The sequence below is a fragment of the Centroberyx affinis genome, unplaced genomic scaffold (genome assembly GCF_046629955.1).
Source record: "Centroberyx affinis isolate AG114_WGS23_722 - 3 ecotype Tasmania unplaced genomic scaffold, CSIRO-AGI_Caff_v1 ptg001484l_1, whole genome shotgun sequence".
Taxonomy (NCBI): domain Eukaryota; kingdom Metazoa; phylum Chordata; class Actinopteri; order Beryciformes; family Berycidae; genus Centroberyx; species Centroberyx affinis.
In genome coordinates, this window is record NW_027279951.1 from 238,205 (window position 1) to 261,815 (window position 23,611).

General features: G+C 41.3%; 1 protein-coding gene across 4 annotated transcripts in view; it reads right to left on the reverse strand.

Annotated features, from left to right (window-relative positions):
• Positions 1-1,353: 1,353 nt before the first annotated feature.
• Positions 1,354-23,611, reverse strand: part of LOC139650332 (SLIT-ROBO Rho GTPase-activating protein 3-like) — a 31,935-nt gene continuing 9,677 nt past the window's right edge. Inside the window, exons 3-22 of one of the 4 annotated variants that reach the window (XM_071526970.1) lie at positions 20,661-20,823; positions 18,766-18,828; positions 15,469-15,660; positions 15,016-15,144; positions 14,660-14,881; positions 14,421-14,522; positions 12,449-12,646; positions 11,638-11,722; positions 10,764-10,791; positions 9,265-9,295; positions 8,801-8,861; positions 8,037-8,114; positions 7,004-7,138; positions 6,672-6,777; positions 6,362-6,589; positions 5,072-5,145; positions 4,791-4,971; positions 3,823-3,972; positions 3,168-3,483; positions 1,354-2,725 (exon numbers count right to left, since the gene is read on the reverse strand). In XM_071526970.1, coding sequence (XP_071383071.1) covers positions 2,261-2,725; positions 3,168-3,483; positions 3,823-3,972; positions 4,791-4,971; positions 5,072-5,145; positions 6,362-6,589; positions 6,672-6,777; positions 7,004-7,138; positions 8,037-8,114; positions 8,801-8,861; positions 9,265-9,295; positions 10,764-10,791; positions 11,638-11,722; positions 12,449-12,646; positions 14,421-14,522; positions 14,660-14,881; positions 15,016-15,144; positions 15,469-15,660; positions 18,766-18,828; positions 20,661-20,823 — 3,007 coding nt within the window. In that variant the 3' untranslated portion in view covers positions 1,354-2,260. Of the gene's footprint in view, positions 2,726-3,134; positions 3,484-3,822; positions 3,973-4,790; positions 4,972-5,071; positions 5,146-6,361; positions 6,590-6,671; positions 6,778-7,003; positions 7,139-8,036; positions 8,115-8,800; positions 8,862-9,264; positions 9,296-10,013; positions 10,117-10,763; positions 10,792-11,637; positions 11,723-12,448; positions 12,647-14,420; positions 14,523-14,659; positions 14,882-15,015; positions 15,145-15,468; positions 15,661-18,765; positions 18,829-20,660; positions 20,824-23,611 lie in introns of all 4 variants that reach the window. The other 3 variants (XM_071526968.1, XM_071526969.1, XM_071526967.1) reach the window with 3 other exon arrangements.

A 23,611-nucleotide genomic window follows, 5' to 3' on the forward strand; every position in this document is an offset into this window, starting at 1 on the left:
TTTTATCTAAACTCTATTCATTATGGATGTTTTACTGGAAATTCTCTTAGCTCAGGATTTCTCTCAAAGCAACTTCCACATGGGCAAGTCATCCAACTGTCTACATTGACCACTTCACAAAGAGCACATGTCTGGAATAATTCAAACCTGTTATTTATTTTGATTCATAATCAAGAGGGTTCAGGAGATGTAAGTTTTATGTCAGTTTTGGAAACATTCAGGCACACTATAAAAAAGTGAGCAAGCTCTGAATCAGTCCAGAACTTCACAGAAAGGGACACAACCGTTGGCTTGCAGTGCATAAACCCCATATCACACCTAAAATGCACTTTTGCAAGTGAAGTGGTCCAAAACATACAGGCAGTGGTGTGCTAAGCAGTGGAACAAAAAAGTAATCGGGTCAGTGTTTCCCACAATGAAGGGGATTTGGTGGCTTTGTTACGTTGTCCAGGGCATTTTCCTGGCTTGGATTAGGTCCACTGAACTCCTTAGAGTATAAGATAAATACCAACAAATAAAGAGTCATTTCGACTGAGCACATTCATCCTGTGGTGAAGCATTTATCTCCTCTGGGGGGGGGGGAAATCTTACATCTTACAGGATGGCGATGCCTCTGCCTCCACCCACAGGGCACAAGCGGTCATTGAATGATGAATGTTTGATGAGCAGGTAAAAAATGTAGATCATATACAATGGCTGTTACAGTCACCAGATCTCAACCCAGCTGAGCACTTATGGGGGTTTTGGTTAGCAGCTGAGGTGCCACCATCATCAAAACACCAATTTGTTGGAATTTGTTGTGGAAGAGTGATGTTGCATCCCTCTTATACAGTTCCCGACACTAGTAGGATCCCAACAAAGTAGGTCCCAATGCACAGTGAAGCTGTTCTTTATATCCTATAAAACAGGATGAGCAGAGGTCCTATACTGGCCACTAGATGGCACTACAAAACCATTGTAGTTATTATTGCACGCATCATTGGTCTGTGCTGTGTTGTGAGGTCAGATGGTAGATGTATGTTCATGCAGCTTTTCACCACAGAGTGTCAGTGTGACAAATACAGTATAACTAAAATATATATATATATACTGTATGTTCTTAATATCGTCCCAATCTTGCATTTCCAACCGATGTGGTGCATTGTCATAAAGGGACAGATCATTTGCTGTGGTTGTTTAATTTTCAGTCACTTGCCATATTTTGCTATTTAGCATGTAGTAATGGTATCTTTTGCTTGGATAGACAGGGACAAGCCTGGGTCCCAACTCTCCATCATGCACCTTATATATTTATTATACTACATTACAATATACATAGACACAACAGAATGAGAGGACTTGTGTAAGGTTTCATTGATTTATTCTTGTTTTGTTAATATTTGTGCAAGGATAAGAGTTACAAAATCTACACACTAGAGATGATAATATATCCTGTTCCTATCATACAATGTTATTTATACAAGTATCCTTTAACAGTATGTATATTTTCAATTCAATTGTACCTATTACACTTTAAAGATATATTGATAATCCTTATAAGACGGACAACGAACACCACCAAGAGTAAACAATCCCATCTAAACATCCACACAGCCTGAACTGACTGTGTGCAATCTAGTCATTATGTAAGCTTCAATGATACTCTGATGTGCTATATCTTGTTTCTAGTACGACTTGATCAAAATGCAAACACAGAACCTACCAATGCAGGACAATTCCCTGTAGTGTTTATAAGTGCATTAGTCACTTGTAAGATTGTAAGAGAAAGTGATTACTTGTTTCTTGAGGTAACACAGCTAATCTTTTGATATGGAGAGATGACTATATTAAGTGTTCCTTCATAATGTGCCAAGGAACCAGACACAAAGTCCAAGCTCGCAGCAGCTTTGTAACATTTCAATGAGATGTTTCATTATCAGATTTCAGTGAACAAAAGTATTTTCCAGTGCATCCCTTTTTTTATCCAGCATGGTTACAACCTGTAGTAGAGTAATGAGTATTCTCAGAAATGATTATCATAGATTTTAGTCCTATCTCTTTGTGATACAACGTCCACTGGAAAGTCAATATGAGGGCAGACAGGTGTCAGAAAACCAGCAGTATCCTACACTGGGAATACAAGATTAGTGGTAAATATTCATCATACAGATGAGGTGTCAATGTTTGATTGCTGGCAAGAGGAAGGGAAGGGCGTGACGGTAATCACAATCACTCGGTATCCACAGTGATCTTCGAGCTCTTGAGCTGTGGCTGACTGCATCTATATGTTACCTTGTTTGTCTGAGGATGAGGAGGACGTGGATGGCGATGGCGAGGGCGCCTTGGGGAAAACCCTATCAGTGGGGGTGATGCCTGGGCTGCCCAGGCCAGAGGAGCTAGAGCTGCTGGAACGGTGCGGCCCCGGCGCCTGTCCAGGCACAGGAGCGGGCCGGACCGGTCTGACAGGCGGCGGCCTTAGAGGTGCGCTCGGTCGCCGTGCCGCCAGAGCTGGTTTGAAAGTGGTCATGGTCTCGGAGGAGGAGCTGCTGCTGCTACGGCGCTGGGCTGCATCTGGATCCCTGATCACCATGGTGTGGAGCGGGCTGCCGGGCGGCTCCTGGCCTCCTGCTGGGTGCTTGAGGGGCTCCAGTGTGTCCAGAACCACGTCAGGCGCATGCTTGGCCACGTTCTGACGCTCCAGCTCACGCAGCTCATGGAGAGCCGTATTCATTGTCTTCTCTATGTCCTGACAAACAGAAGGGGCAATTATATTGACATTTGGAAATGGTGTTCGATATCAAACAATAGGGCCACTAAACTAGAAGAACAAAATACTGAAGAGTGTTCCTAAACTTTAGAAACATTCCTCATACCGAGTCTTGAAATATAAAAACCTTCATTCCTGTGGCCAAAGGCTGTTCCTAAAAATGGACTTCAAAAAGAACTAATGAAGCAAAAGACAAAGAGACTTTGGCGTGCCTGGCTTCCAAAATGAGTTGCAAAGGATGACAAAAGTCTCATTATCTTTATTGCATAATCCCCAAAATGGCTGCACTGTCAGATAATCGGTCCATTAAAAGGCTATGTATTGCAAGGAAAGGCTATTCAGTCATGGCTGAGTTGGCTGAATCAATGGAGTTTCCCCTGCATTTGACTATTTCAAAGTCTATTCTAACAATTGCACTCACCTCAGCGAGCGCCTCAGCCTCGAGGGTTTTGTGGTCTCCTAAACTTGCGTGGCGAGTGGTGCTAGGTGATGATCTCTGAGAGTGGCTGTCAGCAAACACCTTTCTGTCAGGGTGGTTGATGCTGCCAGCGCTGCCAAATGTGGTGAGACGCCGTTTCTCTGGACTGTCTGTCGGCCCCCTGCCAACAGCCATTTTGTGTGGGCTGCAAGGCCGAGGCATGACTCTAGGGGGATGGTCTGTCACTCTGGTGGGGCTGTGGCTGTCTGCACCATTCTTATGGCGTGGAATCGCTGCTCCATCTGAACGCACTCTCACCCTGAGAAACATTTATCAGCATCAAGCAGGGGTTGGGTGATTGGACAAATGGGGAAACATTGTTTTTGCTCAAGTTGATTTTAAATTTGGCACTTTCTCGTCAGTTTGGTTTTCTTGACTGTGTATATCTCTAATTTACATCTAACTGTACATGTTAATCCAATGTAAAAATACAATTTTCTGTATATTTAAAAGCTACATTTCAATTCATGCCATCATGCCTGCATTGCGTATATACTGTGTGCATGTGCCCCCCCCTCCCAAACCTAGCATCAAGAGCATAGTGAATTAAATAGTTCATCCCTATGGCATGAATTTCACAGTGTTAAAGTACTACCACCTTCCCAGTGCTGCTCCGAAGCGGTGCTCAGGTGTGTGTTCGCAAGGGGACTGGCGGTCGTTCCTGGATGGGGCTCTATCATCCTGGTGTGGTCCGCTGCTGGCCTCACTGTCCGTCCTCTGAGTCATGCTGTCTGAGAATGCATCATCCCTGACAGACAACAGAGAACCAGAGGTGTTAAAAACTAAGGATTTCGATTTATGGCTTTTGTCCTAGGAAAAATTAATATAGTCATTTAAATCCAAGTTTGATCTCTCAAACTACACACAAGAATCCATAATGATCATTAACATGCAAATTCAAAAAACTTTTTTACAGGCAAAACAAACCACTGATTAGTCCCAGGAAGCCACTTGTGTTGTTAGTAAATAGGTAGAATATTAGTGTTTGATGAGTTTGCTCTTCTCATAATTAGGTTTTAATTATGTTATCTGCCCTGCAATGAATGCTGATTAGTTATCAGGCAGGAGGCCAGAGCAGAAATGAATGGCCATAGTTAAGGAGTGACCTTAGTGTTTGTCCTGTTTAAGAAGTGGCTCATCCTTATGGCTCTACAGCTAACTGCTAATTGGGATCCATTTGTTTGGCTTTGCTATTTGTCTCTGCCAATGCAAAGAAAAAACAGGGGAGTAATGCATTCTGGTCATACTGATTCTAGAGAAGGCACAGATGTTATGTAAGGCAGAGCTTTTGTAACCACAACAGCTAGTGAAGAAGGAAGGAACAGAAACAGGAAAATAGAGCAACAGACATTTTGGGAAAACAGAGCAACATAAATAATGAGTAAGCCCAGCATAGCTCTGTTTGGTACTGCAGAGGAAATCAGGGTAAACACTTCTTGACTGGATCACTGTTCTGATGCAGTTTTAAAAGTCTACCTATGTCTTGATAAGATTAGAAAAGCCTTCTTACTTCCTTTCAAGTCACAACACACACCGGAGCTATACAGGAAAATGGCTCTTACTTACATGTCCTGCACCACAATGTATTGATGGGGGATCAGCCCGTCCACACCGTTATGACGGCCCTCCCACCAATCCTCAGAGGCACGCAGGTAGAGTAGCAGAGAGGCTCCCTTCTTGAAGGAAAGCTCTCTGGGACTTCGTCCCACATAGTCAAATTTAGCTATGGCCTCTATCTGCTCCAGCTCTGAAATGAAAGGAATGTGGCAATTTGTGACATCTGATTATTTCCTCTGTCAGCTCATATAGCTACTGCCACAGCGGTGTGACTGTGATTGGTGACTCACCTTCGTCACTAGTGTTAGGTCCGGTACCATTGTCTACCTCATCAAGGGCCCCTGGCTCACTATGGGGGCTTTCACTGGATGGAGGAAGACAGCATGAAGCAGACAGAGGGACAGAAAGAGAGAATGTACTTTTCCTCCTCCTTTATCTTTCAGAAGCTATAGTTCCCCAAACCATATCCAATATATACTGCATATGTAGATTAAAATGTTTATGTGAATGACAGACATGCAAAAACTCTAAATCAATATGATTACAGTTTTTCTCAATTGTTTACACACTTATTCTGTACCTCAGTTTCCCAAAATTCTAAACACAAATTAAAAAACACACAATATGCAAAACTCCACAAATCTCTTGCAATTAGATTCAAAACCATGTTATGTCCTCACAAAATTGAATTCTGCATCCAAATGATACACACGGCATCATATGAATAGATCTTTCTAAGAACCACTGGCACACTGATATCCACTATGGAAAACACTACTATGAATACCTTTATCAGTAGGCTTACTAACCTTCTTTGTTGTCTGTTACACTTACTACTTATGTACAGTAGCCTGTTGTTAAAGCGTATCATGTTACTACTAGTTGGGAATGGAAAGTGCTCTACATACAGGATACATACATAATGGAAACTATAGAAAAGAGGACTACTGTCTCCTGTAAAAAAAAGAAAAGGCTGCATCCTGTCTTGGGTTTCTGTCGGCCACAGGATCTCATCCACATCACAGGCAATGTTCTCCCTGGCTAAGCAGCGGGGGAAGTATCACCTGGCATGACGGATCTGTCATCAGCTCTGGATCCCTGGATGCTCTTCCTCTTCTGTGTCCTTGTCCTCCTCTTCCTCCTCCTCCTCCTCTCACTCTCACCCTTCCTCTCCCTCTGCCTCTCTCTGTGATGTTGCAATCGATCCATCTCCAAAACAGCAGAGCTCACCTTTGGCTTTCTGCTCTGATTTGTAATTGAACTAATGTTTGTTCCTAGTAGTAGTAGTCAGTGTGGCCAAGTGGTAATTTCAGTTTAGTCTTTTGAATGGCAGTGCTGTTCATGTGAACACAACAGATTTTAGTTATGAAGATTGTGCCAAATATACAGAGTTGTGTTTTGCAACAAAATTGTGTGATTTAGAATTGCAGTCTGGGTGAAAAGCAGAAAATGTTCTTGTATTTTTGCTGAATTGGCTAAACGGTTTGGATTTATGTCATTTGTCTCAAGTTCCAGTGTTAATGTGTAAACAACTGAGAAAAACTGTAATATGAGAGTAAAGACACACGTCTTGTACTTACCAGTACTCTTCCCCTCCAGCCATGCACTTCTCATACACAGGTCCATCCAGCTCACGGTGGCTCGGGAAGATGACCTCATGGTGAATGATAATTGTCTTGATGACCTCATTAACATGCGCCTGGCAGGCCACAGGGTCCTGGTCGTCTGGTATGGGCATCAGCGTGGGGCCAAAGCAGATAGCCAGGTTGTAGGGGTCCATCATGTTCTCATCACTGTACTGGGAAAGACTGGAGAGACACAGACAATAAATATCAGGAGAATTTACAGCTGCACACACTATTACACTAAATATGGCATAATACGACTTACTGATTGAGAAATGCAAACAGGTATCTCATGACGATGATCACAGGCCGCTGGAGAGTCACAATTATCTGTTGAAGGTGATGAGCTCTTTCCGCACCTGATTCAAGCTCTGAAAGAGAGTAAAAAAAGGATAGAAATAAGAAAAAGAGAGAAAGAAAGAAAGAAAGAAAGAAAGAAAGAAAGAAAGAAAGAAAGAAAGAGATAGAAAGAGAGGAAGAAAGAAAAAACGAAGAAAAAGAGAGAAAGAGAAAGAAATAGGGATTGAAGGGAACAATTATATGAGGCTACACAAAATAAAACCTTTTATTTGAACGCTTCACTGCAATATTACTCACTGGTGGTGGATATGAGATCGAGGAAACGTTCTTTGGGGAATAGTGAGTTTTCCAGCCCCCTGAAGTAGAGCTTGAGGACGCCTGCCACTGAGTTGATGTCATGATCACTCTGATCATCCACCAGTGGGTCCTCTCCTATAGGCATAGCATTTTTTTTAATAATATATTTATTGATTTTCATTAAACAACAGAAAAAGTATAACACACACATGTAATAAGCAATGACAAGGTAGGCAATCCATTTGGCATGAGGCAGTGACTCAAAATCTTGAAAAAAACAAACAAAAACAAAAAAACAGAATAGTTTGTTAATCATGTTCAAATAATATATATATATGTATATAAAAAAGGCTAATTCAAGTTACATAACACATTAGACAGACAATTTGGTTTGATATATCAATTTGATTTTGAGGACACAGAAATGTTAATCAAATTCAATGTTATAGGATGTCAAAAAAAAAGTATATATATATACAGTATATTCCAGTAAGACCCCATACATCCCTGACCTCACATTATATCTTTGTTTGAGGTAATATATTATAAAATATGACCAATATGTCCTCTTTCTAGAAAGTCCATAAACCACCTCCATATTTCTTAATACAATCGCATTTTCCCTTTAACAATGTAGGCAAGCCTCTACATCACAATACATGATGACAATTCCTTGACAACATAGCATACATTTAATCCCGTTGTCAATCATTCTGCCACACTACTCACTCAGTATTCATGCAACATACCACTAGACTCAAGTGGATTGTTTTGTGCACATAATTTCAGCAGACGGGTATTTAATGTATACACTGAGAGTACAGTATGTTTGCACACTTATTATTCCTCCAAGAATGTGATCCTATGTATTGTGCATCTAAAATAGTTTAGATGTCCATTAGTGGGTTACATGTGACAGATGTGCTCCTTATTTGCACTTTAGAGGCCTGTGGGAGGGTGTGTGGCTTTTGAGGCAGACAAAACGCAATTTAAAAACAATCAAGAGGAGATGGCCTGCCGCACTGGGACTAACCTCTTTCAAATGAATTTTTAATATCGTTGACTTCGACCTGGGATCCTGGAACTCGGAATATACCTTGCTGCTGAAGACCTATGAACAGAGAGAGACTAGTCAGTGTAAAATGGAGAAAAATATGCAGCAGTACACACGCGCGGACACGTGCACACACCCACGCACAAATATACCAACAGTCATCAAATAGCTATGTTATGACTAAACAGATGCACCGATGATGAATATAGTAATCAGTGGATGATACCAAATAAAAAAATGACAAAAGATTACCTCATAGTGCATCCACTAAAAGTCAAATCAACTTACATTACATTTATTTACAGCGCTTTAAACAAAAAGGTTAAAGCCAGAGTGCTTTACAGAGCAATAAAGGGCATACATATAAAAGAGTAAACAAACCCATCACAAATTTAAATATACAAGGCTAGAGCTTGTGTGTCAGTGTGTGTGTGTATGTGTGTGTGTGTTTAAGCCTGTGTGAGCGGATATGTGAGCAGCCCACAGAGGCAAAGGGTAAATGAGAGAAGGTGTTGAGAGATAAGGTTTGTTAAATGAATGCTTGTGAGACTGAGAAAGTGTCCGATTCCCTGATAAAATATAAATCTACAAGTTCATAAATACTGAGAAACAGTCTGATAACCTGACAAAGTAAGAGAGCGAGAGAGAGAAAGAGAGAGAGAGAGAGAGAGAGAGTGGGGTTATTGTGTGTACAGAGGAAAGACAGTACAACACAACAACATATCGACACAGCAGGAACCTACCATACAGATTGATGTATCGAACGCAGCTCTCAACAACCACTGGTATGGGCTGCCCAGAGTCCTACCAGACAGTAGAGTCGAGACATGAGGCATGAGTCAAATGTTCATTAGCTGAGGCACATTAATAGATGACCTAAACTTGTATACTAAAGAATTAATGATCATGCCAGCAGGGTGCATGGACAGAAGCCTTTAGAGCGAGGCCATCATCCCAGTGTATTAACCTCACAGAGATGAGAAAACCTTGTTAATCATTTACTGAGTTTATTTAAATAACTGATGTTAGGCTTGAGCAGAAAAATGAGCAGAACAAAACTGTGTTAGCATTTTGGAGCACCAGGTATTAACACTACAGCATTTGCACACATAATCAGAAATACCAAAGGGGACAGAGGCACAGAAATGTGGGTTAGCATACTGAACACCATCACCATCCCGCCCCCTCTCTCTATAAGACAGAGTACCTGACTCCTGGCACGGACATTCCGTCTTCCCCTGGGCAGAGAGCAGTGAGGAAGAGAGGCAACAACCACAACAGGTTAGTGAGAGAGATAGAGACAGATCTTTCAGAGAGAGGAGGCCTGGCCTGAGAGAATAGCCAAAGCATCAGTGCCTTGTGGGGTGTGAGACATGAGGACATGGTTGGGGGAGGAGGGGCTGTGGGGAGGGGGCTGCATAAGGCGTGTTTTTTTTTCCACCCAGAAGAATTGTGACTGTTTGACCTAGATGAAAAATCTAAATGCAACTGAAGGTTGAATACTATTGAAGTGCTGTTCATGCATATTCTCTCCGCCTGCCCCCCTGTTTGATCCAGCATTAGAGTGGATGTGGCCATGTGTGTGTATTTTCGTAGCCTGACATAGCTGGTGCTGGGCCAACTGACACAGGGCCAAATTTGTTCAACGTCTGGAGGCCGGGGTTCACAGGAGTAAGAATGTTAAAAGCAAACCCACACTGGTGCGGCACTTTTGAAAAACAAACCATCTCCAGTCCAGGTTTGTTGGATTTTCACCTTCCTAGAGAAACTAACGCTGTTCTTTCCTAAATGGCACGAGGACTGACTGTGCAGACAAGGCAATAAGGAAGAAGAAAGTCAGTGCATGAGTGAGCCAATGTTTGGCTAAAAGAGTGGTCAAAGGCAAGAGAACCCCCAAGGACTGCTAGCGAGACAGCTGAGCTCATGAAGAGACAAAGACCACAGATGGGCTAATACCTGAATGAAGGCCTCCATATTGCCGTTAAACAGCTTACGGTTAAAAATGGAGCGAGGTCTAGACTTCCGCATTCTCTGGGGTTTAGGGGGAAGAGTGGGGGGCCTGGGGAGATGGTGTACGGTTGATACATGGCAATTATGAAAAAATAATAATGACTACAAATCAAAACAGTGAGATATTTTCTTAACTCTTAATGACAAACATTGAGGCTATGCTGTTGGATTCTTTCCCAGAGTAATTTGCAGTAAAAAAACATAACATTATTTAAAACTTAAGTTGACACTTCGCACACCATAGACACAGCTGCTGTAGCTAAACCTATCAAAGCCAGCGATAATGATTACAGGGAATTCAAACACAACAGTCAATAAAGATCTGACTGCAGATAGTTAATTATACCATAGATCAAAATGATAAAAGACAAACTCTTGTATTCAATTAGTCAGAACACCAATATTTGTTCATTTTCTGCTCAGTGAATTGTTTTTAACTAAAACAACATCAGGACACTATTCATCTCACTGGCATTTAATTTCTTAGCATGTCTTAAGAATTAAAGTAAGGAAGTACCACTATTAGCAGCATCTTTTCTCATTGGATATTCAACCGATTGTTTAGCAAATCGAAGAACCTGTGACTAAACTGCTTTACACACATCGTGATGTCATTTCTGCCACATCCAGGGACACAGGAAGGATTTTACACATCGTCGCCTACTTTATTCACCCTCTTTTCACAGAACATCTTACCTTGTTGTTCCATATTCAGCCCTTTCCCCTAAAAGAAAGAAACGAGAAAGAGAGAAAATTTGTATACGCTAGTTTTACAATGACAGCAGTTAGTGGTACGGTTGAGTGCTGGCCGGGTATACAAGGCTGGCAGATGGAGACGGAAAGGGGTGTTATGAGAAAACGGGGCATCTATTCAGACAGGCTCAATGGGGTGAGCGCCATAGCTGCCTTTGACTCACCGCCAGGCAGTGGTCATTCAGCCGTCGCCCTAGAAACCGCACAAGAGCCCCAGAAGGGGATGGCTTGTCTACTCTCTCTGCAAAGCGAAAATGTATCCAGGGGCACCAAGAGTGGGAGGCTGTGCAGGCTGATTTGTACAGTAGAATGATTTCATGATATCTAACATTGCACGTCACACTCACATATCTCACTGAACTCAAGCAAATTACCGCCGCACTTTAATCAGTCAATCAGAAATGTTTTTAAAGGATGACGTGTAAAATGTGTAAAAGCAGCTCCCAGCACAATCCCACTTTATGTCAACCTCAAATAATCCCCAGCCAAATGCAGATGCTTGCATGATTTCAAGATAGCGACATGACTGTATGAAAATGTATACATCCTTATTCACTCTTTTGGCTCAGAATGACACACTTGAAATATAACGCATAAGTGCACAAATTACAACATACTGTAAATTATCATAGCCATAAAGTGCAATACTGTCACATGAGTTTTCCCATTATTGATATTTTGTCCCTTTTTTGTTCTGAATCATATGTATATAGTATTGGAAAGATACCCCCCCCCCCCCCCCCCAACCACTACAACCACCACTTCCCACCTCACTAATAAAATGGTGTGATACCAAAAATGTTTTTAATAATCTCACCTTCTCCTAAAGTCTGCTTCAGAAGGTCATGCTTGGCCTGTAGTTTGATAATGAGATTGCTGCCATTCAGGTATTCTTTGTATTTCTGCAGAGGGAACAGAAAGAGAAAAGAGACAAATAGTGACAGGGTTGTTCCTGGTGAAATGTGTGGTTAAAGGATAAGGCTGGTGTTTTTAATGCATTTTTTACTGTCAACAAATCCTATGAAAATAACAAAATCAGCAATGATTTTGTTTTGCCAACAACTCTCGTCCATGTATCCGGTGCCCAATGAAGCCGTGTCCCAGCAGCCATAGAACTCTATTATATCAAAAAAACGATTAAAAACACATCAAAGAGCCATGCCGTTGCTCTGGGCAGCATATTTCATCATCATGATGCACCGGGCCAGCCGACTTTTTCCTCAAACAACTTAATAAGCTGGCTGTAAACACTTACGACACTTGCGATTTCAGGAAAGTAGTTCCGTAGCACTGAAAATAGTCCCCGGCGTAATGAAGAATTTGTTCCCATTTAAATTTGATTTGGTAATAACTACAACAGCCTGACTTTTCATGGTAACAGCTAGCGATTTTTAAAATTGAAACTATGTCTTTGTGAGCTGTATTTCAAGGTTTTTAGCTTACAATTGGAGCAAATGACTTCCGGGTTAACGGCTAAAAATGGTACGTGGGAAGTCAGAAAGTAACGGGAGTAGAGCGAACGCATTGTTGATTTTGTTATTTTCCTAGGATTTGTTGACGGTAAGCAATGCATTAAAAAACACCAGCCTTATCCTTTAATTTGCACTTTTATTTGTCTGAGAACTCACAGTAAAGTAGAAGCCTTCAGTCTCTTGCTGGTTGGCTCGTCTCTTAGAAATGTTTGCCTTGCTCATGTAGGAGTCGGAGGAGGCCGATTTGACTGACTCTGTGGACTGGCTGTGCTGGAAGGCCTCTGAAACATCAAAGTCCTCCACTGTAAGCATGTCCTGAAGAGTCTGCATGGTGGCATCGAGCGTCTTCCTCACCTGACACACACAGCAGAAGAAAGCTACTGTAGCATCCACCTGTATCATCTTGGACATATGGATGTTTACAATATATTTACAATGTACAATGTATGAAATCTGTACGAAATACAGGAATGAAACCTACTCTGCTAAAGATAAAAATGAGTATTTGTTCACACACCAGTTGTAGATATTTCTTACTACTACTTCTCAGTGTCACAAACACGTTGCATGGTGTAAGCAGGCAATATACTATAAACCAAGATTCTACCATCGTAGGTCCTTTTTTACAGCATGTTTAGTGATACACTGTAAAGAGTAATTTGCCTCCCAGCATGAAGCACTGTGAAATTAAAGATTAACTATGTTTCTTCCATGTGAGACAGACAAGGAAGGAGTGTGTATTTCCATATTCATAACAGACAGGCACTGAGACACATACACACACGTGTGACCTTTAAAGAGGTCTGTGTGAGTCATGGTAGCCTTGATGACTGCGGGCCAGCGTGCCAGTGAGCCTGTGTGCAGCGATAGGCCTCCTGTCATGACAGGAGACTGGATGAACGATGAGAGACAACCCCAGGTCAATGTCAGATTAAAGATGAATACAAATGCAGGCTGACAGTCCTGAAGACCGGTTGTTAGTTGTTACGTAGATACAGTTCATGTTTGTGTGGCACTGCTTGAATCTACAGGCAGCCAATCCCGATCCCAAAATTTAGCAACGGCAAAAGATAAAACATCTCAGGTGCCGTACCTAGTAAGACAAATACCAGGCCTTAATAGTGATATTTCCTTCCATGAATCATCATAAGACATTTACATTAGCTCCCAGTGAGATGTTGTATACCTAAAAGAGAGAAACAGTATTTTCAAATAAAGGGATTTTTTTTGTATCCATTCCCTCCACAAACTCAAAAGACCATAATGTGTATTGAGCTTGTGTCTTATTTTACCAAATGCTACATGCTTTACTTGTGTAGATATGCATCTGGAAGTGATCTTCCTCTACTGCCATCTTTGGTGTCATTTGAGTGATAATTTGAATTTTAACACATTAATTTCCTTGTATTTTGCAGTAATCTGATTATTTGGCAATGCCCTCTGCATTTGCACAATTCACTCCAGCATGCCAGCCTATTGCATACAAGGTTTGTCTTATTTACCAATGTACCAAATTTCCCAACCTTCATTCTGCAACTATTTAACTCATTTTCTTATTAACATTTTTGTAGGTTTTGGTAGATGCAGCTTGTGCATAATTACGTTAGTTCCTGGTATCTTTGTGTGTTAACTATAAGTGAATCACTCACATAGCTTCAATTCATTCTTTAGATAACATTATATACAGTATATGACTGATGTGAATTTTAGCATTTGGGCCACTAAGACATGATTGGCAAGCTTTGCAACTGAAGTCATGCCACCTGCTAGTTTTAACTGATTTACATATTGTGAATGAATGAATCACTGAATGTTGAGAGGCATCATTTTTCAGGCCCTTTTCTAGAGTAGCAGTGACATAAATGGTACATGCCTTGTGTGAGCCTGCCTTTTGCTGTGCATAAGTGTATAATCTCATAAGTCACTTAGGGAAAGCATAGCCTACTGCAAATACATGAAGACAGAAGTAGCAACTAACAGTTCTGCACTTTATTAGATGTTCTCCTCCAGCGGGGGAGAAGGAAACATGACTCTAGATACCACACTGGCAGAGAGCTGCGTTTTGAAATGAAAGATTGACTCTGGCTATCTTCGCCCTTCCAAGATTAGTGGGCACTGAACTCCTCACCTCTTCATTTTCTATCTTCAGTGTGGCCAGGCGGGACTGCAGTTGGTGGTAGCGCATCAAGAGCTCAGTCTGGACGGGCTGCTGGGCGCTCACCTGGCACACCTGGCATAAAGAGAAGAAAGGGAAACTTACATGGAGGAATTTAACATAGAGAGACAGCAAATATGATTCGATATGTTGTGATCTAACACCCATCAGCAAGCCACTCTCATGCCCCCGTCTTTTTCCAGAGAGCTCACCTCATCCCCCATGTGTGGCTGGTAGTCAAAGCGAGCTGGAGGGCAGAAGATCTGGCTGTGCATGTCCATAACCTTAAGCTTGTCTCCTCTGATGTCCATGGCATCTACTGCTCCCTCCAGCAAGTCCAGGCCCTCATGGCGAGAGGTTTCCAGACTGTACTCTGCAGACAGGTAGGTTCTCAAGGTGCGCGCCACGCTTGCATGGTAACCCAAGTCGCAACACTACGGACAAGAAGTAAAAGTCATTACAACCAATAAAATACCTTCTACTGTAACTGCAAAGGAAGGTTGACAAGTTCTGAGACCAAAAAGCGATTCTTTGTCAATATTTGTATTTTTCGCTGTATGTGACTTACATCTATCATATCTGAGACATCATGGATGTAGTATTTGGCCACCAGGGCATTGGTGGCTGCCAGATTCAGAAGATAGTCGTTCCGGGCCTTTGTGCATTTCAGCTTGTTTTCAGAGTACTTGGCTTGTCTCTAGGGAGAGAGAGAGGGAGAGAGAGCCACATCAATACAGGATCTCTAAATGGATTCTTACTGTACTCAAATGATGCATTGCTTTTTCAATCTAATCTTATCACTGGACAGTCCATATATGCAACACTTTGCACAATGTAGAGAAGGGGGTCTTGCAGCAATAACTAAATTTCCCAATGTACTTGTCATTTGTGCACAAATTAAAATTGTGAAATTCAAGAAACCCATTACTCATGCACTTACAGTAATCATTTGGGCTTGGGGGGTAGACATGCCTACAGTGTACAACACACACATACAATAGTCCTGCCAACCAACACAGACCTTCTCCTTCATTTTCTCCATCTTCTTGACAGAGCTACGTCGCTGTGGGCGGTCGTCGTGACCATAACGCAGCAGGCTGGTGCTGATATCATTGGCCTTGCCGATGTGCTTCTCCTCCTGTTTCTCCGCCTCCTTCAGCTTGCTCTCGGCACTAAGACTCTCAGTGTGGTACATATGGTACGTCTTCATCACCTGTGAGAGCACACATCAAACATCAAGCTCAGCTCGGCATCAAGGGCATCAAAGTCAACCTTGCAGCAAGAACTTTATAGAGTTCTCTTTGAGAGGAATATGACTGATGGGAAATAGAAAGAACTGGACAAAAATCTCCATTAAACATCACATGGAGTGGAAAATGACTCTTTTGATTTGTTGGATGATGCTCTTAATATAAAGTTCTCCACGTATGGCATAATACAGACCAAATCAAGTGAACACTGAATTTGCACTCAGAACAACTCCAAATCATTTTCCCTCACTCTTCCCGTAAACACTTAGTGAAGTGTAGCTTACTCAACCTGCTTACGGGGGCGTCACATTTTGATTGACATCTTGATTGAGCTTGAGATGTTGTGTGCTAGCTGCTCATCTCTAAGGTAACATGGATACAATGTTCTGTTTGTCTTCACCACAGCGTACTAGTGGATTAAAAAAGACACAATGATCTCAGCAAGTAACAGCAAGTATGGTGATGAAATCTGTTTTTACTACAACCAGGTTTCATAACTGCTTCTTAGTTTCCTCCTCCTCAAATAGTGTGTAATCCATTGCTGCTGTTGAGTATTTAGGTAACATTCACAAACACAATATTACACTCCGACTGTTCATTTGGCGTGACTCCTGCCCACATTCCCTGTTTATTAGAGGAATCTGTCACACATTGAACTCACATTCCTGTTTGATGGCAGCTTTAAAGTGATCCCATGTAAATGTTAAACTGTTAACACTGTATCAACAGCGAAACTAAACAACCTCTGCTCCTCCTTCACCCACTCTCAAGTTCTGGTTTCCTAGCAACCCTGATTGAAATTGATGAGGAAAGGACAGTGAGATCAATCAGCAAGGGAGGAAGGAGGTTACAAAGTGACAGTCAACAACCTTTCCTGCTATGTGTGAAACAAGAAACTATTTGATTTCCACAAAAAGCCAGCAGCGGATCAATAACAGACCAGCAGGCTTATAAAGAAGGATTCATTTCTAATTTAACATTCAACACATAAACAGAAAATATAATGAATATACTTGGACATATATAAGTTTTATTTAACGTATACAGCTTTATCTATCTTGCCAAATTTTACCAGACTTCTGCTTTTTCTGCATGCATTGTATTATGGGCTTTAGATGCATACTGTGTTTGTGGGAGCTGAAGACAGACATTAAATAATGCATGAATGAAAAATAGGAAAAATCAATAACAGTAAAGTGCTATATAATGTTACATGCGAGAATATTTATCCTGTGGTTTGTACCATGTGAGTTTTTCTAATTCAAATCCATTTGTAATTCGATGCACATTTATGAATCCCCACACATTCTTTTGAAAATGAGTGTTAGTAGTCGTCACTAATCACTGCAATTTTACTGCAATAAAAAGACTGATTAAAGTAAACATGTCTTTTAACTCACAATGTTTTACTAATGCTTGAACTTAAATGAACACAGACTATGTTGCAAATTCCCTTGTAATTTTGTAAAATTCAGCAAAATATCAGCACTGTGAGCTGATTTCACATGCATTCATCCCTGCTTTGGAAAGGAAAATAAATTGAGTCTGTGAACTCTAAACAAAAAAAAAAGACAAAAGAATAGCATGAAGCAGATCATTAGGGCTACTACTGTATGATGGAGACAGTGACACATTTTCGTGCATTAAAAGTGTGTAATCACAATTAATTTTACAGCAATATATTAAATGTGGACCTAAGTAAATGCTACGTAGGCCTTGACTATCTTACAACACCTTGACAACTCCTTGACAACCTTGACTATATTACAACATACATTTCCATTTTAGTGTTGGCCTAGACATTGTTTTAAGTAGAATCTGTCCTTCTTTTCTTGCCAGGGTGTCTGCAAGTTTCATCAAGTTAAGTTTAAGACTTTTTTTTAATGCCATTTAGAATGAATCATAAGACCAATTTGAAAAATGAAAATTACTATAGACCTATCAGAATATACTGTAGATCTATGTGACAGGGATGATTTTGCATGGAAATACAGTGCACAGAGATATCACATTTTTAAGACTTGTAAAATTGAATTTAAGACTTAAAATGCTTTAACTGTATTCAAGACCTTTCAAGGCCTTGAGTTTTGATAATATGACCTGCTTGCCAAAAGAAACTTTCACTGTTGCTTTAGTCAATACTAGCCTGCTAATTTGGGCAGCTAGTAAATCAGCTCAGCTTTTAACTTATCAAGAGTTGTAAGAACAGAAAAAGTGTTCACTTATTTATACAATGTTTTGTCTTATACCAACTAATTTTCTTTTCAAAATAATTGTTTTATATTGATTAGGCATCATGATGTCATGCTGCGCAATGATATTCGAGAGGGAACAGTTTGCTGCGTTCGTAGCGATTAGGCCCATCCATCCCAGTTCATGTGTCCCACATGCAGCAGATGCCATTACCGCATCAGTTCATTTTCCACAGCCAAGCGAAGAGGCATCAGCGCTGAACACGGCTGTTTAGTATGTTGATCTGCACATATCCTGTCTCTGGGAGTGAATGTGTCAGTGTCACGTGTGAGTTTGTGTGTGTGTGAGCACATGGAGTGTCTGTGTGTTCTGTATGTACTGTATGTACAACATGCAGTGATGGGCAGAGGGATAATACAGTAACACTCAAGCAGATGTGCTTGGTCACATGTAGCCTCAGCTGAGAATATAACAGCAGCGCACGTTTGCTGTGAGCGGGGCACCTTTGCAGTACAGACTGCTGAGTCTGCTTGGAGGAGAGCCAGGGGCAAGAACACTCTCTCCTTCAACTGCTGTAGAAATTCACAGTGGGAGGAAAAATGCAAATTCTCCCCTTTCATGTCCTCAGGAGCAGGAAGAAATGACCTGTTAGAGGCTGCACTGCTGATAAGGCATATCTGCTGTGGACAGTTCCTGGCCAGCTTCTCTACAGGTAACAGGCTGTATTCATCCTCAGGCCTGAGCACTGAGAGTGTCGTGGCTTTAGGAGTACCAAGCTACGACAAGCAACTGATGCAGTGAGATGCATAGCAGACAGGCAGGAACACACAGAGAAAGGTTAGGCAAAACGGCACAATGATATTTGTTTCACTCACTGTGTAGAGTTCATTTGTGACTTTCACCAACTCCTCATGCATCTGCACCCCAATGTCTTTGCTCTGCAAAGGAGAGAAACAGGTGACAGTCTCATAGATGACACATAATACCACATTTAAAGGGGAGATGAAGGTACACATTTCAATATCTTTAACCAAGAACTTTAATAAAATTGCATTCCCACATGCATGAGGAAACCTGACTTCTGCATGCCAGTTATGTATTGTATATGAGGGATGTCAGCAGCGTTGAAATGCTGTCATTTCCCTCTGCACCAGAAAAGATCTAATACAATGCTCTGAGTGTACATGCAGACAAAAATAGAACTAGCTGCAGAACATTTTCCAGGGCGTTGTGTCACGGTTTCGGCTCAGTTACAGGGGCTGAGAGCCTATGATGAATTGGACATGTCCCATGATGGGCTTATAGCCCTAGAGGAGGAATGGGGCCAGTGGAGAGTGTCTCTGGTAATCCTGTTGAGGGGATATGGGGTGTAGCTAGCCCAATCAATCCTATTTTTGCACCTCTCAGGGACCACTTGTCAAAACAACAATCTTGCATTTTCACATGTGAGGGGAATTAAACTTGAACTTTAAATAAATTAAAACTTTCTCTCAACAAACGCCATAGCTGGTTCATTTCCTTCCCACATGTGCAAGTTATTAGCAATGAAACTGCATTGCAGTTGCCGCTGTATTCTTCAACATGGCAGGATTTTTATTCTGAGAAACTTTGTCACAACTGGAGCTAACTTCTTGCTGAGGGAGACAGTTTTTCTGTAGGCAGTTATTAGTCCTCCTCTTTGTGCTGGCCACAAGGCATCCCATCCTCATCATGGCTCCCATCTCGACAGCTCAGAGCTCCCTACAGGGCATAAATCATAGGAGACTCCTGCTGCGGTCAATCGATACTGATCTGAGCTCCCCAAGGCAGATTATTCATCATAGCCTCTGAACCGTGGGCACTCTACTTGCCCTCATACGTACCATACATCAAGCAGATGCCTTATGAGATGTGAGAGTTTGCATGTGTATCTTAGGTGTATCCACAAAAACAGCCACGTTGTTACATAAGAGTATTCTGTGTTGTGAAAATGCTGAATAAGTTACACCTGCACACTGCATGAGCCCTAGTTAATGTGAAAAGAAATGTGATGTAAAGCAACCTTTAGCCATTAACACCATGGAGGAAAACAGTGATGAGATATAAAGGGCATCAGAAAAAGGCTGGTGAACTAAATAGGGAGCAAACTGAGCATGAGAATGGCAATGCACATGAAGAACGGGGGAGGTGAATAAAAGATAAGGTAAAAGAGACCTCTCACAACAGCAAGTCGAGTGCCCACAGTGAGGCTCAACCGATGCTAATTTAGATGGGTAAAACCTCAGAGAGGGGTTGGACTCAGCTGAGCCCCCGGTCCACTGTGCATCAACCTGACAGTTTGCATGCAAAAGGCCTGTGAGAGCTGGAGAACTGATTAGGCATCAAGAGACCATGATACGGTAAACTTCATGGCAAGAGGCGAAATGACCTCACATTAGCCCTCAGGAAACATATGCTGTATAAGCGCCACACGGCATGAAATATGCTATAGTTATGATCAGTGTTTCCTGTAGTGTTTTTGGTAGAAATAGGAGGCTGGGGTAATTTTGGTTCTAAGATTCAGATTCACTACTGGGCCCATTTTAGGATTCCAGTAGGTGTTACAGTGTAAGAATGGCTCTGTGGATATTTATGTCATGACATGTGGGTAATTATACCCCAATTGTAATTGTAATTGTTATTTTTTGAGGGGCGGGCTGAGCTGTTACTTGAGCAGAGGCGATTTGTGGTTGTGTGCATTAATAACCAAGTCAGAGTTAAATGCTGGCATCCATTTAATTCGTATTCTGACCTTTTTGAACAGTCTGATGACATCCTCGCCCACGTGTGCCAACCGGACAATGACGTTGTTGTTGTAGATATCGCTGAGAGTGGCGTGGTCTCTGCTCTCCCGCCTGGTCTGGTTCAAAACCAAATACCAGCAGTTCACAGTGGACAGCAGATTATGGTCCTTTCTGAAACAGCCAGGGCAAGAATTTGTTATTATTTTCATGAGGACATTGAAGGCATAGATGAAGACTTTGACCAATTTCAGTAATCATCATTTGTTAAACTGACGATTTCTTGAAAACGCCTGTAAACCAACGCTGGTGCAATAATATATCCTCCACAAGTGAGCAGCAGATCACAGGTGAATCACTGTCCTGAACAACAAAAAATGAGGTTACTGTCTCCAAAACAAAGTGAAAAAATCCAACACACACATGTTGTTGCCTGTCTAATCCAACCAGTCTCACAATACCTGGGACTCTTTTGCAAGATTGTTCTATTTTGGCAAGTATGACGTCTGTGTACCCCAAGGAAAAACGTATGTGCATGTAAAGCAAGATGACGCCTCTTTTACAGAGTGCTCAATTAAATACTAGTTTGATTCTGACAATTATAGTCTCAGGTTTAGGGCTTCAGAGATCAAGGGGTCACTGCACATGTGGTGAGGAATCAGCAAAAACAGGGCAGTTCTACAGCACATTCAGACTGACACACACACAACACACACACACACACACACACACACACACACACACACACACACACACACACACACACACACACACACACAGCATGTTGGCTGCACTTGCTTGAGGGAGCATGTGAGTTCAATTACTCTCACACCAAAGAGTTTATTTGACTTCTGCTATTGTCTTTACAGAATATTACACTGTTTTTCTATGTTCCAACAATAGTGATTGAAATATAAAAGACACATTGCTGGATCATGTTGTTTTGTACTTAATTCCATTTATAGCACATTTTATTGTTGCCCGAATAGTTATTATCACCTATGCTGGGTCAAACTAAATCAAACAGATGATTTGTTAAAGGAGAAATAAGTTAAATTGAAATAAATGCATTAAACACTGTGCAGTTTCTTGTTGATAAGATAGAGGAAGTGCAAAATTAAGCTCTAACGTAGATTAGATAGAGATAGATAGATAAAGCCAAATTCAGGTCAGTCAGTCAGTCATCAGACACGTATACCAGTGTGCTATCAAATTGATTTGCGGTACTTGAGAAGAGATAACATATATATAAAATATATATTTTTAGATATTGAGCAGTATCTAATTGAGATAAAAGTAAGTAGCAGTTCCACTATTGTGAACATTTAACTTAGTTATGAATTTTCCCACAACCGTACTGAAAACTCCCACAATCCTTCCTTGTCTGCAACAAGATGATCATCTGACTGGTGATTTCCCCCTACTGCACACTCCATCATTTATGTGCTTGCCTTGCCTTCTCCCAGATTTCAGATGGCAGTGCTGATGCAGAGTAGACAATCTTTGACTAGCTAGGTTAACAGTGTGATCAGCACCAACTGAAATGATGTGTTTTATGGGTTACATTGCCTCCTCACTGCTAGTCAGTGCCTGACAGTTGTTGAGTCATCCTTCCATTTTGTTCCGAGGTGTTACAGTCTCTCTAATGTAAACGTTGCAGCTGCAGTGGCTAATCTATGCATGCAAAAAAAAATTCTGTCAAATATTTTATTTACAATTAGATTGAGATAGCAAAGCAGTTGGGCATAACAGGTGTGGGATTTATTAAGTCAGGGCAGTGCTAACAAAACAGTTTGGCTAACAGGCTGCTATATGCTGTGATACTGAATGACGGCTAACCTACCGGAGCATAGCAATATCAATTCTTCTTGACAATATATTGGTGAATGACGTGGTTATCCTGATTATTCCAGGACTGTAGTACTTTAAGCTACAGCACCAGTTGATTCTGCACATCTAGCTAGGTGCTGTGGGACTACAGCGGACTTGTTCCAGGTATGAATGCCTTTTACACAATTTTATGTTCTTATGAATCAAGTATAACACGTTTATAAAAACATTGCTCAACACACAATAACACATTTGGCCTCTTTATATCATTTGTGCTAGGTTTGACCCTGTAGGTTTGCTTCATGACTCCATGCTTCATCTGGATGAATGATGTAGGAAAAGTTATCACAACAAATAATAACAGTAATCAGAAGAAAGTTTTCTCTACTGGTCTCTGTCTCTACAGTGAATTAAAAGAGCTGCACTCATATATTGCTGCAGGTAATCCAGAGTGCTGAGCCTCAGCATCTCTTGTTTCACTCTTCCTTTCATCCAAGATCACTTTGATAAAAACTTGAACAAGCTATCCCAATAGACACTCCTTTAAAGCAGAGCAGGTGTTTGATCCTGACATGGGATGCCAGGAACCTGACTGCAAATCCTTAGCTGTGCCCCCTGGATGAGGATGAGACTATAGAATTACAAGGCATGATAACTTCATAGTTCATATAAGTTCTCAGATCTGTTCATGGAAGATGACAGATCAGACCGCTGTGCGGCACAAGGCAGTTGGAAATAGAAAAGGTGGCTTGCTGCCTGACAGTCTTAAGAAGTACAAGTACAGCAGGAAGGCTGATGGTAACAGATTCTAAACAAGGTCTCTAGATCATAAAGTAGAATGCACCAGTCAGTCGCACTATATGGACATTACAAAGACATAGTGTGTCTATTAACTAGTGTAAAAAATAAACTGTCTTTTGAAAGGTACCTTGAGTTGTGCTCTATTATATTCACCATTTTCTATGTTGTAACTACTCTAATAAAGCCTGAAAAAAATTGCATGACAATCTCTTGTCCCTTTATTAGATTTGGAACTAAAAATGAAAATCTGAAAGGATCAAAGGTAATAGAGAGTGACACTGAGGTTTTATTGTAAAAAAGAGGGGAATGGGAGAGTGCAGGATAGAGTGAG